Genomic DNA, 12,715 nt, shown 5'->3' with positions numbered 1-12,715 from the left:
TAAGATGGTTTCTCTAATAGCGTTAGGCTATGGATTTCAACTTCAGTATTTCTTATCTCTCTGTAGATTGTGGGAACTATGAAATGCTATGTATTTAAAGTATATTGTAGTATTTAAGAAGAACATTTTGACTAGCCCTGGTCTTCTTTATATCTTTTCTAACAAACTGTTTTGTCTATAAACTCATTCTGTGTATGAAATATTGTTGTCAACAATATTATTTAATATTATGTGTATTACAGCTTGACTTGGGGAGAAACTATAGGAAGGAAAGAAAATATATGGAACTGATGAAACTCATATTGTTGCCCTTTTTCTGCATGTGTTTTCATGGACACACTGCATATCCACACAAGTCAACATGTACGATTGAGAAGGCCAAAGCAGACTGCAGTCATATGAATCTGGATGCAGTTCCAACGGACCTACCAAAAAATATCACCACATTGGACGTGTCTCACAATAGACTTAAAACTCTGTCTTCTCTGCATTTGTACTCGAATCTGGTGACTATAGACACCAGCTACAACTCTTTAACTGCCATAGAGAAGAATCTATGTCTTTCTGTTCCACACCTGCAAATTCTTAATGTGCAACACAATGAAGTGTATTTGATAAGTGAGAAAGACCTGAAAAATTGTTTTCATTTAACAAGACTTGACCTATCTGACAACAGACTGAAGCTAAATGGAGAGCCTTTCTCTGTTCTAAAGGTATGTTTATAAAGACATTTTATTAAATACTCAATGTGAATATTAAATGCAATCAAAAGTTTGAGGTGTCTTTTAGCATGATTCAATTAGGTTATTTCCTCTCCGTGTAGAGTTTGACATGGTTGGATGTATCTCGAAACAAACTGAAATCAGCGAAACTGGGCACACAACCGCAGCTGCCAAACCTAATCACCCTCGTTCTCTCTGGAAATCAAATTTCTGTACTGCAAAAGAATGACTTCTCATTCCTCAGTAATTCTTCTGCATTTCGGGTTCTGATACTCTCGTCTCTGTCTCTTAAAAAGGTAAGAAGAACAGAAAGTACTGTAACACATGTCTAGTTACTTTCACTGACAGCACGTGAGAATCTCTATATAAAAACCCTTTGAGAATTTCTGATTCTACCATGTGTGTTTGACACAGTGTTTGTTTATTCTCATCTACTGTTATCTTTCTTGGAAAGCTGTAAGGACTGTGTTTCTATTTGGTGCTCAGACTTCGCTGTGATGTTTTCATGATGAAGTAATATTGAATAACTTTTTTCTCTGATTACTTGCATGACCTGAGAACAGGCTAACTTATGAAATGTTGCATTAGCAAGTGCTTGTGTAGCATTAGATTATCCAACAAAATGCAATTTAAACAAAACTTTTACATAAATGTCAGTCAATTAATGTTTATATGCATTTTTCAAAAAGTTCAGTGTTTGATGTCATATCATCAAGGTGTTGTTTCTTAAACGATGTTTAGCTCTACTGTTCTCACTCCAGCAAACTTTTGTCTTCTTTTTCAATTGTTTTGATGAACTAGGTAGAGAGTGGCTGTTTCCAGGCTATTGCTAGACTTTCTGACTTAGTCCTGGATTACTCCAAGATCAGCCCTCAGTTGACCACCAGTCTTTGTGAAGAACTTGCTGGCACAGCTTTGAGAAACCTTTCCCTTAAGAACACTCAACAGGTGACTCTCTCAAACACAACTTTCCAAGGTCTAGAGAAGACTAACATCACAGTGCTCGACCTCAGCAGCAACACAATGTCAAAGATTGCAGAAGGAGCCTTTCAGTGGTTTCCCCGAGTGGAAATTTTATCCCTGGAGCATAACACTCTTAGACACCTAACTAAGGACACATTCCGTGGATTGGGAAACCTGAGGCAGCTTAACCTGCAGAAAGCACTGATTAAGAGTCATACATCATCATTACCGATTATTGAAGACTTCTCTTTCCACCATTTAGTTCAATTAGAGCATCTATGCATGGCAAATACTGCATTCCGAGAGATAACAGAGCATATCTTTTCTGGACTTCTGAACCTGAAGACACTGGATTTGAGTTGGAGCATCACAGGGTTGAAGATGGTCACAAACAGAACATTTGCTGCTTTACAAGACTCTCCACTCCTTCAGACTCTTAATCTTACTGCCATGGGTATCAACAAGTTGGCACCTGGGGCCTTTTCAAGTTTGGGCAACCTCACTACACTCCTACTTGGTCACAATTTCATTTATCAGCAATTGAAAGGAGATGAGTTCGAGGGCCTCTCTAACATTAAACAGATTGACTTAACTATGAACCAGCAAAGCATTTCCCTTACCAATATGTCATTCATCCGCGTCCCAACATTAAGGAGTCTAAAGCTCAGCCGTGCCCTAAAAGGGACCCTAGCTATGCAACAATCTCCATTCAAGCCACTTATCAACCTCACATTTCTAGATCTCAGTAATAACAATATTGCAAACATAAATGCTTGCTTGCTGAAAGGACTCTACCATCTGAAAGTGCTGAAAATGCAGCACAACAACTTGGCTAGGTTGTGGAAGACAGCCAACCCTGGTGGTCCAGTGTTGTTTCTCCAGGATGCCACAAAACTGTCTGTCCTGGATCTGGATTACAATGGTTTAGATGAGATTCCACTCAATGCTTTGCGCGGCCTCTCAGAGTTACGTGAGCTAAGTCTCCATGGTAATCTTTTGGATCAGCTGCATGCCTCTGTTTTTGATGACCTACAGTCTTTAAAGTATTTGTATCTTCAAAAGAACCTTATAACTTCTGTCCAACATGTCACTTTTGGTGTGCCGCTGTCCAACCTGACAGAACTTTACATGGACCACAACCCCTTTGACTGCACCTGTGAGAGCATCCTGTGGTTCTCTGAGTGGCTTAACTCTACCAGTGCTAGCATTCCTGGATTCCCTCAAAATTACATCTGCAACACCCCAAATGCCTACTTTAACCACTCTGTCATGAAATTTGACCCATTGTCCTGCAAGGATATGACACCTTTTAAGGCATTGTACATTTTTAGTAGCACAGCAGTGTTAATGTTGTTATTTGCAGCTTTCCTGGTACACTTCCAGGGATGGAGAATCCAGTTCTTCTGGAACATAATGGTAAACCGTATGCTGGCGTCACTGGAGGATGAAAGCATTACTGAAGGTAGATATGCATATAATGCATATATCATCCACAGTGCTGAGGACAGACCATGGGTGGAACGAAGCTTGCTCCCCTTAGAGGATGAAAAATTCCATTTTTTTCTTGAAGACAGAGATGCAATACCTGGCTTTTCTCAACTTGACACCATTGTTGAAAACATGGGACAGTCTAGGAAAATCCTTTTTGTTATTACAGAAAAGCTTCTAAAGGATCCGTGGTGTAGGCAGTAAGTAAAATTGTCTTTATTATCTATAACTAATTCAAAAAGGCTTTCTACAATTACATTTAGTGACCATTAATAAAATGCAAAACCACTAACAAGTTTAGGTTCTTTAAGATGTAGATTCAGATCCTCAAAGAAACACCTCACATATTCACCAAACGCATGCTTCCTTTTCTGCAAGTTACTGAAATGCACAGGTGTTTTAGCAATTTCAAGTTCAATTAAGAAGTGTTTACACTCTCTCTGTCTTCCACTTCGCAGATTTAAAGCCCATCATGCACTTCACCAGGTAATGGAGGACAATCGTGACTCGCTAATTCTGATTTTTTTGCAAGATGTAACTGATTACAGTCTGAACCGCTCTCTGCATCTTCGTCGTGGCATGTTGAAACCTCATTGTATCCTCTACTGGCCTTTACACAGGGAACGAATCCCAGCTTTCCATCAGAAACTCCGCTCAGCATTAGCCTCTACCAACAAGGTCAACTAGAAATTATTTTTTTCACTATTTGTACTACAGTCTTGGATTCTCTGTTCCATCGCTTTTAATTTCTTAACACATTTACATTTCAAAAGAATTTGCAGGTGAGATTAGGTCGAGTGCTGCTTCCTAGCAGATACCACTTACTAGACACAACATCCAGTGGCCTTGCAAGGAAGCTACCAAATGTGACTTGGCTAATTATTTTAAGCAAACAGATAAATTCACTCACAGGAGAAGTTTTGCTACCTTTTTATACCCTGTTTAGTAATCACAATACCATAATCCCATTGCGACTCCCAACTAGATACTTGTCCAAACACAATAGGGCCCACTCTGTCTAAGGTACTAGCTTTTCTCATATTATTTTTTATGCCCAAAGAGATCATTTCAGTCAAACTCACATCTGTGACCATAACAATTTCATTTAATCTGGCCATTTGCTGGCCACTGTCCTCAGGGCCACAAATAAAAGGAGTAATAGATATTTGGGAATCTTTGGAATTTTGAAAAAATCAAGGATTCATATATTTAAATATTAATAATAATAATAATAATTTATAATTATAATAATTTAATAGATTTTAGTCAAATATAATACTGTACAGCGGTGCAGTATTTTGTTTTACTTTTTTTTTTTTAGGTTAAGTAGCTTTGGCATGTTCTCACTGCAAGTATTCAATATTTAATTGTTTCTGTCCTAGAAGGTGATGATAAATGTTGCACTTTTCAAACATTTTCTGAAGTCTGTGTCAATCCTAAACAGTGACAATTACACATGCTTTAGTATTTAAGAATTGAAATCTTTTGTACAATGCAGCCATCCAGTGTTAATTTCTTTAACCCGATGAAAACATATTATTTTGCATTTTTTCTTTCTACTGTATAGGGGAGACCGTGGCTGGTTGCCAACTTTGCTGAATATTTCTTAGGGTAGGTTTTTATTTTTTGAAAGTCTAATTCTATAGGCAATGCTTCACAAAAATGGTACTGAAAATGTAGTACTTACTGAGAACCTTGTAGTTGACATTGTGTACTGTGACAACTGACCTTCCCAATGTGATATTTAGTCTTGTCTCCCATATAATGTATACATAATAATAATAATGAAAATCTACAGTATCAGTATTACAGAAGTCTTTCTAATTTTTTTTTTTCATGAAACATCAAATAAAGGGAAAAATTGTGATCAAATGCTTGTGCAGAATAAACAAACAAAAGTCATTGTGTGTATTTGACAATCTAAGCACATCCCGTGGCTTTAGAGGGATGTGCCACACATTTTCAAGTCCTCATTTAACAGGCGAGGAGCTCCTAAAACCACTACACTACAGATCTAACTAAACGTAATGAAAATGCTTGTCGCTGGACTGTTGAACGGATCGGAGGTTTTTGTCGCACTTCTACTTTTTCTGACTTTCATAACATATCAGCTACTAAAAGATTACGTGCACAAATGGAGAGAACTGAAACCTGTCCCTGGGATTAGTCCAACTTACCCCTTCTTAGGAAACGCGCTCAACTTTAAGTCTAACGGAAGAGGTAAGTAGCCTACTAAAATATTAGTAATACAGGGTAATAATAATAAAAAATTAAGGAATTATATCTTAGCAAGTTTTGCTCATGACAACTATATTGTATTTTACAATTTATGATAAACATAATATACATACGTATGTATGATGTAGGCTATCCGTACAGTAAAATTAATTTTGGGGGAGGGAAAAATACCAAAACAAACTAAAAAACGCGCTTCAGTCTTTTGTCTGTCCCATAAACTGGTCTGTCCTTAGCGACCGAAAAGTGAACTTTCACGCGCTCAATGCCCCCCTCTGCCGCGGAGCCGAATAATTGCACCTCCAAACGCCGTATCCTGGTAACTTAGAGATTTATTTATATACCTGTTCAGCGTTGCTAAGTAAAGCCAAACTCCTCACCCAAGTTCTTAAATATGCCTCAACACGAAAATTAAGTGAAAATATGCAATTGTAAGTGTATAAACTGTATAAACTGCCTGCCTTGAAGTACTTTCTTAGAAGTTTTCTTGAATGTCTGCTCTCAAATATTGTGCTTAGGCTATTACAAGAAGGCCTATGGTATTTAGATAATAGTATCATAAAACTATGATTTAATACCCTATACTGAAGACCACTTTTTCATGACTCAAACAAAGCTTCACTAATATGTTTCCAATAAGTTATTTCCAATAAATAAATAAACATATAATCCAAATATAAACACACCAAACTTAATTTACCCATTTCAGAGATTCTGCGATTATTTAGTAAATTAATTGGGTTGTAGCTGCAATTGTCAGGTTGATCCAAAGTCCAGCAGCAAATTAATTATGAAACACCGGAGATCTTATAGAGACACACTCACATTGCTGTGAGTCTCACTGGCAGGATGGTCACGTTCATCTGTGTGTATACATTTGGTTTCGTAGGGACTAGGTGTCTCATTTTTACACTGTGGAATATTTTTTATATGCAAAAACTGGACAAAACACAAACCATAGTTGAAAACAATATTGCTGAAACATAGATTCCTATGTGGCAACTATCCTCTGTCTCTATAAATTGAAAGATAAAATCTTAATGTCCATGTTACTGTGAACAATGCCAGTTGCACTGGACTTAGAGTAACACTTCAAATGCATTTAAGTACAAAAGTTGAAAACTCTCTTTCAGATTTCTTTTGTCAGGTGGTTGGCTACACAAAAGAATTCTGGAATTCTCCTCTGTTTAAATTATGGATTGGACCTGTGCCCTTTCTCATCTTATACCATGCTGATACTATTGAGGTATTGTCCACTTGCATATAGCCTGAACAACATGCACAATCATATGTTATGATCAGAGGCTTTGGCCTAGTATTAGTATATATCACAGTATGAGTGGATGTTTGAAGATCAAGAGAACCTTGGTGAGTGGACTTACTGTATCTCACAGCACCACAAAGTTGAGGACTGTGCATTAAATATAAGAAAAAAGATAATGCATTAATGTTATCTATGTACAAAGAAATTCATAAGGCATTAAAGATTAGAAGAGAATATGTTAAAATAGAATATACATAGAGTATTAAAGTCCAATGTCTAATGAAAGTGTAAATAAAGCAAGATTCAGTGTTCCAAAGACATATAGTATCAATAAGAGGATAAGGAAATGTTTAAGCAGACTGAAGACTTCGGTGGTGATAGTTAAGTTACATTTCTATATTAGAAGAATGTCTCTAGTTAGGAATGTCAACACGGTTCCTCGAGGGGACCAGTGTCACAGGTCGGTGCCCGGAACTAAAAGAGGGCACCTGATGAATACACCACCAATTTGGTTGTCTGAAGAAGACATGAAAACCAGCAAGCCCTAAGCATGGCGAGGGGACGCAGCATCTCATTCCCTCTCGGGGAACCATGGTTACATGTGTAACCCGAGACATTCCCCTTTTTCTAGGGAACTTGTTCTGCATCCTCTAGGGCAGGGATAGGCCACTTCGGTCCTGGAGGGCCACTGTCCTGCAGAGTTTAGCTCCAACCCTAATTAAACACAACTGAACAAGGCAATTATATATTACTAGATAGATACAGGCAGGTGAGTTTTTATGAGGGCTGAAACTAAACTCTGCAGGATAGTGGCCCTCCAGGTTTTGCCTATCCCTGCTCTAGGGGATACTTTGGGGAACAGAATTCCATGCTATACCTGTTCACCTGGTGAGAGAGCACCAAAGAAGCAGCAGACATGCACAGAATCTTCCTTCAGAGACACAGATGCTTGTCCCTTATCCCACGAGAAGAGGGACAAATGCAAATGTAGCATTCTCATTGGAAATTCTTACAACGATCGCATTCAGAGCCCTTGACTCTGAGTGTGTCCTCGGGTGTCAGAAACCTCGAACATAGAGGCACATACTTTCTAAAACGCTCACTTGCCTTGGTTTCTCCATAACACCGTCACATGCACTGTCTAACAAATGGCTCCTGAAGACAACAAAAGTTGGTGATGTGTTTGGCTGGTGCCCTCTTATACGTTTCTGTTCCCATGGTGTCTGCTAGAGGATGCAGCACGAGTTCCCTAGAAGGGAAACCATGATTTTGTAGATTCAAAATGTTTACAGTAATGCAAGGAATAAGATATAGTAAAAAAATCTAGCTAAACATTTCTATTTTAACAGTTAGGGTTAGGGTTAGTCTAATGAGACAATCTTTAGGAAACCCAATGGTAAAAAGTGCATCAAAACTGTTGCAACATTCAAACATTTTACTTGGACATTTTTTACACTACTAATATATCAATACTTATATAATTTCATGTGAATTCCATTTTTAGGAAGTTTTACAAGTCTCTGTTTTATATGTTGCTCTTGGCAAATCCTACCACTTATACAGACAGTGCTGAGTAACCCTGTTCACATGGACAAGGCCTACGCATACAAATTCCTGCATCCCTGGCTGGGAACAGGACTACTCACAAGGTTAACTCTGTATTTAACAAATGCAACTTTTAGTTAAATTCAAGTCAAGTTAAGCCAAAGTCTTAAATTCCCTTTTTGACTTTCCTTCTGTTAGTACTGGGGATAAGTGGAGACACAGACGTAAGCTGTTGACCCCAACATTTCATTTCTCTATACTAACTGAATTCCTGGAGGTGATGAATGAACAGGCGGAGGTGCTCATAGAGAAACTTGAGAAACAAGCTGGAAAAGGACCTTTTAACTGCTTTAACCACATCACCCTCTGTGCCCTTGACATCATCTGTGGTTTGTGTGGTGTTCACACCTCAATTTATCCTGTACACTTTAACATCCTTTACTGATAGTCTGATATGTACCATTTAGGGGTAGATAAGGTACAAATATACGTAAAAATAACAGCGGGTACATTTAACAAGACACAACTTACTTTACGTTAGAGATATATAATTTCTGCCAGAAATTAACACAAGGCTGTGAAAGATAGAGCTACAGTGTGTTCAGTGGATTGTACATCAAACCGATTGTACGAAATGTCTTTCTGAAAATAAACTTTCAGTAGACGAGAATTCCACAAAGCAGTTTTGAAAGTTGTAAAAATTACGTGATTTTGGACCATCATACAGTGCGTGCCATTGTAAAGACTGTACTGTGACTTTATACCTCACAGCCTTGTTTTCAACCACATAAAATTCTAAACTAAAAGTCTATTGAAATAATTTTTGTTTGTGTGTTTATGGAGGTTTTGGTTTTTAGTGAAAGGATGGCAATGCAAACTAGTTTGACTGATGATGTGGAGCAAGGATCACATTTTAAAACAGAATTTTTACATTTCAGAGACTGCCATGGGAAAGAAGATCTATGCACAGAGCAACCATGACTCTGAGTATGTGTGCAGTGTGTACAGGCAAGTGCTTTTTACATTTATTAGTGTTAATATGGCAAGAACATTTTTAGGATGGATGCTAGACAGATATAAGGATGTGCATCTGATTACAAATTAATATTGGTTTGTAACCGTGCAAATGACTTTGTGTGTTTTCCTGGTTTGTGAGTTAGCTTTTGTTCCTTGGTCATGTTTGTTTTGAATTGATAGAGTGAAGAGCATGCAACGGATGACTTTGTGTCTTTATAAAACAATCTAGAGTCATTATCTTTAGTATCATGAGAGTTTCAAAATACTTCAAAACAATTCTAGCCGGAAATTACTGGGTATATATAACTACAATTTTGTAAATATTATGTAAATTAAAACTATTGTTTTCCCTTTTTAATCCAACTTCTTAATTAGGTAGCATGCTATTCTTTGCTGAATAATGAATATGATATTTACTAACGCTTGCCATTTCTTTTATTCTGATTGGTACAGGATGAGTGACATCATCACCAGACGCCAGAGGATGCCCTGGTACTGGCCTGATTTTGTGTATAATTATTTTGGTGAAGGCAGAGAACACAACCGTAGTCTAAAGATCCTTCACTCCTTCACAGAGAGTGTGAGTCTTTCTGTAACATCTGTCCATATTCATTCTGGTTAAGGTTGCATCCTATTGTCTGTGTGTTTTTGTTTTGTTTTGTGTGTGTCGTGCAGGTGATTAATGAGAGGACAGAGTACATCACCTACGTTGAGTCTGACAGTGAATCAGATCAGGGGACGAGGAAAAGGCGGGCTTTTTTGGACATGCTTTTGAAAACAACAGATGAGGGTGGGAAAAATTTAACTCACAAAGATATCCAGGAGGAAGTGGACACCTTTATGTTTGAGGTATTATTACAATATCTAGTGATGGGAGGAACAAAGTGCTCAAAACACCACATGCTGATGGCACCTGCTGGTTCAAACAATGCAACGAAAATGTATATCATAATCACCATAATTATGTATATCATAAATACACTTCTTAAAAAAACTATTAAATTCTTTTTCATAAATACCCTTAAATGTGAATGTTCTGTAATATTTGTGTTTTTTTATTAATGTAAATCTAGGTCATTATAAGCCACCATTTCTGTATTATACACTTATTAAAATTCATTAAATTAAAAGAACCTACATTATATAACTTAAAGCCATTAGACACTTGTTCATGGGGTCACCAAATCAACGCTATCTAGAGGCGAATCACTGAAATTCAAAAATGTTTTGAAACTAATGATCGAAACAGCATGATGCAATAAAGCCTTGTTTGCTAAAATCAAGTAAGTTGCCAAGTTCGATACATCCAAAACACTAAAATGAAATAAAAGATTTGCAAATGTTTTGAAGCCTCATGAATCAGAGTTTCAAAAGCTGCCATCACTAACAATAACTTAATGTTAGAGTGCTGATATATCCTAATGGCGTGATTCCAATTTTTCCTCTAATTTTCAGGGTCATGATACGACAGCAGCTGCTATGAACTGGGCCATACACTTGTTAGGATCCCATCCGGAAGTCCAAAAAAAGGCACAACAAGAACTATTTGAGGTTTTTGGTGTGTTAAGCCCACTTTTGGTTCATATTTTACAATTATACACTGAGAATAAGGATTTAAATCTTTACTTTGTTGCGAGGTAAAGAGCCCAAAACAGCTTGGAACTCAGTTTGATAATTTTGCAATGCATGTGTGTGTCAGGCGAGTCTGAGAGGCCTATTAACACAGAGGATCTGAAGAAACTGCGTTATCTGGAGTGTGTGATAAAGGAGTCTCTGCGGCTCTTCCCCTCTGTTCCATTTTTCGCCCGAACCATCTGTGAGGATACACAGATCAGTGAGTTCCTTATATTAGCCTGCTTGTCACATATTCATTCATTCTTTGGATTATGCGTACATTGAGTAATGAGGTATTATGGTAATTTATACATTTGATAATTTATACAGTTATTTTATTTTCAGTTGATTTATTTATAATTTATACAGTAAATTTTCATTTATACAGCTAATTTGTTTCATTCATTTTGTTCTGTTCCTTCATCAGTTTCAGCAATAATTCACACATAAATAGGTCCAAATCCATATGACATGAGAAATGAGAAATTCCATAAGGTACTGATAGCTGATCACCCCCAAAATTGTATTTTGTTATTATTTACTCACCCCAAATGTCATTGAAAATTCTTACGATATTTTCTTCTTATTTGGAACACACACACACACACACATGCACGCATGCACACACAAATAAACTTTACTTTGTTTTTTTCCATGCAATAACAAAAAGTAGTAAATCTTGTTTTCAAAAAAAAAAAAAAAAAAAAATATATATATATATATATATATATAAAAAAAAATTTTTTGTATTTAATTTGATTATATTTGAGATTTTATTGGTTTTGATTTACGTTCCACTAAAAAAACAAAAAAAAAAAACAGCACACACGTTTAAATCAACATAAAGGTGAATACATAATGATGCAATTTTCACTTTTTGGTGAGCTATTATTTTAAGAAACTGTAAAGATACAGGTAACTAAGATAAAGGTACATTTGACATGATATTTGTTTTTGTATTCAATAGGTGGCTATAAAGTCCCTAAAGGAGCAAATGTCATCATCATAACATATGCCCTTCACCGTGACCCACGCTTCTTCCCTGACCCTGAAGAGTTTCGTCCTGAACGTTTCCTGCCAGAGAATTGTGTCGGTCGCCATCCTTATGCCTTCATCCCATTCTCTGCTGGCCTTCGCAACTGCATCGGTGAGACCCACACACACCAACATAATAAACATCATACATAAAAATAATGTATTAAAATAATGTTTTTTTTTTTTTTTATAACATACATTACACAGTTTTATGTTTGTGTGTATTTAGGTCAGCGTTTTGCTATAATGGAGGAGAAAGTTATTCTGGCTTCTATTCTGCGCTACTTTAACATAGTAGCATGTCAGAAAAGGGAGGAACTCCGGCCACTGGGTGAACTGGTACTGCGACCAGAGCAAGGCATCTGGATCACGTTGGAGCGCAGAAAGCACTAATATACACAAAGCCAACACAGTGTCAAAATAATTTGTACACGATGGCAGTATTGTGCAGTGTATGATTCAAACCTCAACATAACCATAAAGCTTAATTCCTAACCCAACCATGTTTATCAGGGGAAGTCGTGGTCTAATGGTTAGAGAGTCGGACTCCCAATCGAAAGGTTGTGAGTTCGAGTCCCGGGCCGGCAGGAATTGTGGGTGGGGGGAGTGCATGTACAGTTCTCTCTCCACCTTCAATACCACGACTTAGGTGCCCTTGAGCAAGGCATCGAACCCCCAACTGCTCCCTGGGCGCAGCAGCATAAATGGCTGCCCACTGCTCCGGGTGTGTGCTCACAGTTTGTGTGTGTTCACTGCTCTGTGTGTGTGCACTTCGGATGGGTTAAATGCAGAGCACAAATTCTGAGTATGGGTTACCATACTTGGCTGAATG

The 12,715-nt window shown here is 37.4% G+C and overlaps 2 protein-coding genes across 3 annotated transcripts; both read left to right on the top strand.

The window, feature by feature from the left end:
* Positions 1 to 234: 234 nt before the first annotated feature.
* Positions 235 to 5,037, top strand: LOC132142245 (toll-like receptor 3). 2 transcript variants are annotated; one of them, XM_059551963.1, is made up of 5 exons: positions 235 to 713; positions 824 to 1,018; positions 1,524 to 3,147; positions 3,256 to 3,373; positions 3,632 to 5,037. In XM_059551963.1, exons 1-5 carry the CDS (start codon positions 282 to 284, stop codon positions 3,858 to 3,860), a joined length of 2,598 nt encoding a protein of 865 aa, XP_059407946.1. In that variant the 5' UTR covers positions 235 to 281; the 3' UTR covers positions 3,861 to 5,037. The 2 variants fall into 2 exon arrangements, with proteins under 2 accessions (XP_059407946.1, XP_059407945.1); XM_059551962.1 differs by having other exon boundaries at positions 1,524 to 3,373.
* Positions 5,038 to 5,135: 98 nt separating this feature from the next.
* On the top strand, positions 5,136 to 12,387 carry LOC132142246 (cytochrome P450 4V2-like). Its single transcript, XM_059551964.1, has 11 exons — positions 5,136 to 5,393; positions 6,542 to 6,654; positions 8,236 to 8,321; positions 8,416 to 8,606; positions 9,156 to 9,225; positions 9,688 to 9,814; positions 9,910 to 10,083; positions 10,690 to 10,792; positions 10,934 to 11,068; positions 11,816 to 11,995; positions 12,113 to 12,387. The coding sequence occupies exons 1-11, from the start codon at positions 5,201 to 5,203 to the stop codon at positions 12,274 to 12,276; spliced, it is 1,536 nt and encodes a 511-aa protein (XP_059407947.1). The 5' UTR covers positions 5,136 to 5,200; the 3' UTR covers positions 12,277 to 12,387.
* The last annotated feature ends 328 nt before the right edge of the window (positions 12,388 to 12,715 follow it).

The sequence above is a fragment of the Carassius carassius genome, chromosome 6, assembly GCF_963082965.1.
Source record: "Carassius carassius chromosome 6, fCarCar2.1, whole genome shotgun sequence".
NCBI lineage: Eukaryota > Metazoa > Chordata > Actinopteri > Cypriniformes > Cyprinidae > Carassius > Carassius carassius.
Note: the sequence above shows the minus strand (reverse complement) of the source record. Positions and strands in the feature narration are given on the sequence as shown.

Excerpts from the sequence above, each read along its gene's own strand:
- LOC132142245 (XM_059551962.1), top strand. The coding sequence starts at position 282 with ATGGAACTGATGAAACTCATATTGTTGCCCTTTTTCTGCATGTGTTTT. Across the intron at positions 714-823 it reads AGCCTTTCTCTGTTCTAAAG|AGTTTGACATGGTTGGATGT; the intron begins GTATGTTTATAA and ends CTCTCCGTGTAG. Across the intron at positions 1,019-1,523 it reads CGTCTCTGTCTCTTAAAAAG|GTAGAGAGTGGCTGTTTCCA; the intron begins GTAAGAAGAACA and ends TTGATGAACTAG.
- LOC132142246 (XM_059551964.1), top strand. The coding sequence starts at position 5,201 with ATGAAAATGCTTGTCGCTGGACTGTTGAACGGATCGGAGGTTTTTGTC. Across the intron at positions 8,607-9,155 it reads TGCCCTTGACATCATCTGTG|AGACTGCCATGGGAAAGAAG; the intron begins GTTTGTGTGGTG and ends TTTACATTTCAG. Across the intron at positions 11,069-11,815 it reads CTGTGAGGATACACAGATCA|GTGGCTATAAAGTCCCTAAA; the intron begins GTGAGTTCCTTA and ends TGTATTCAATAG.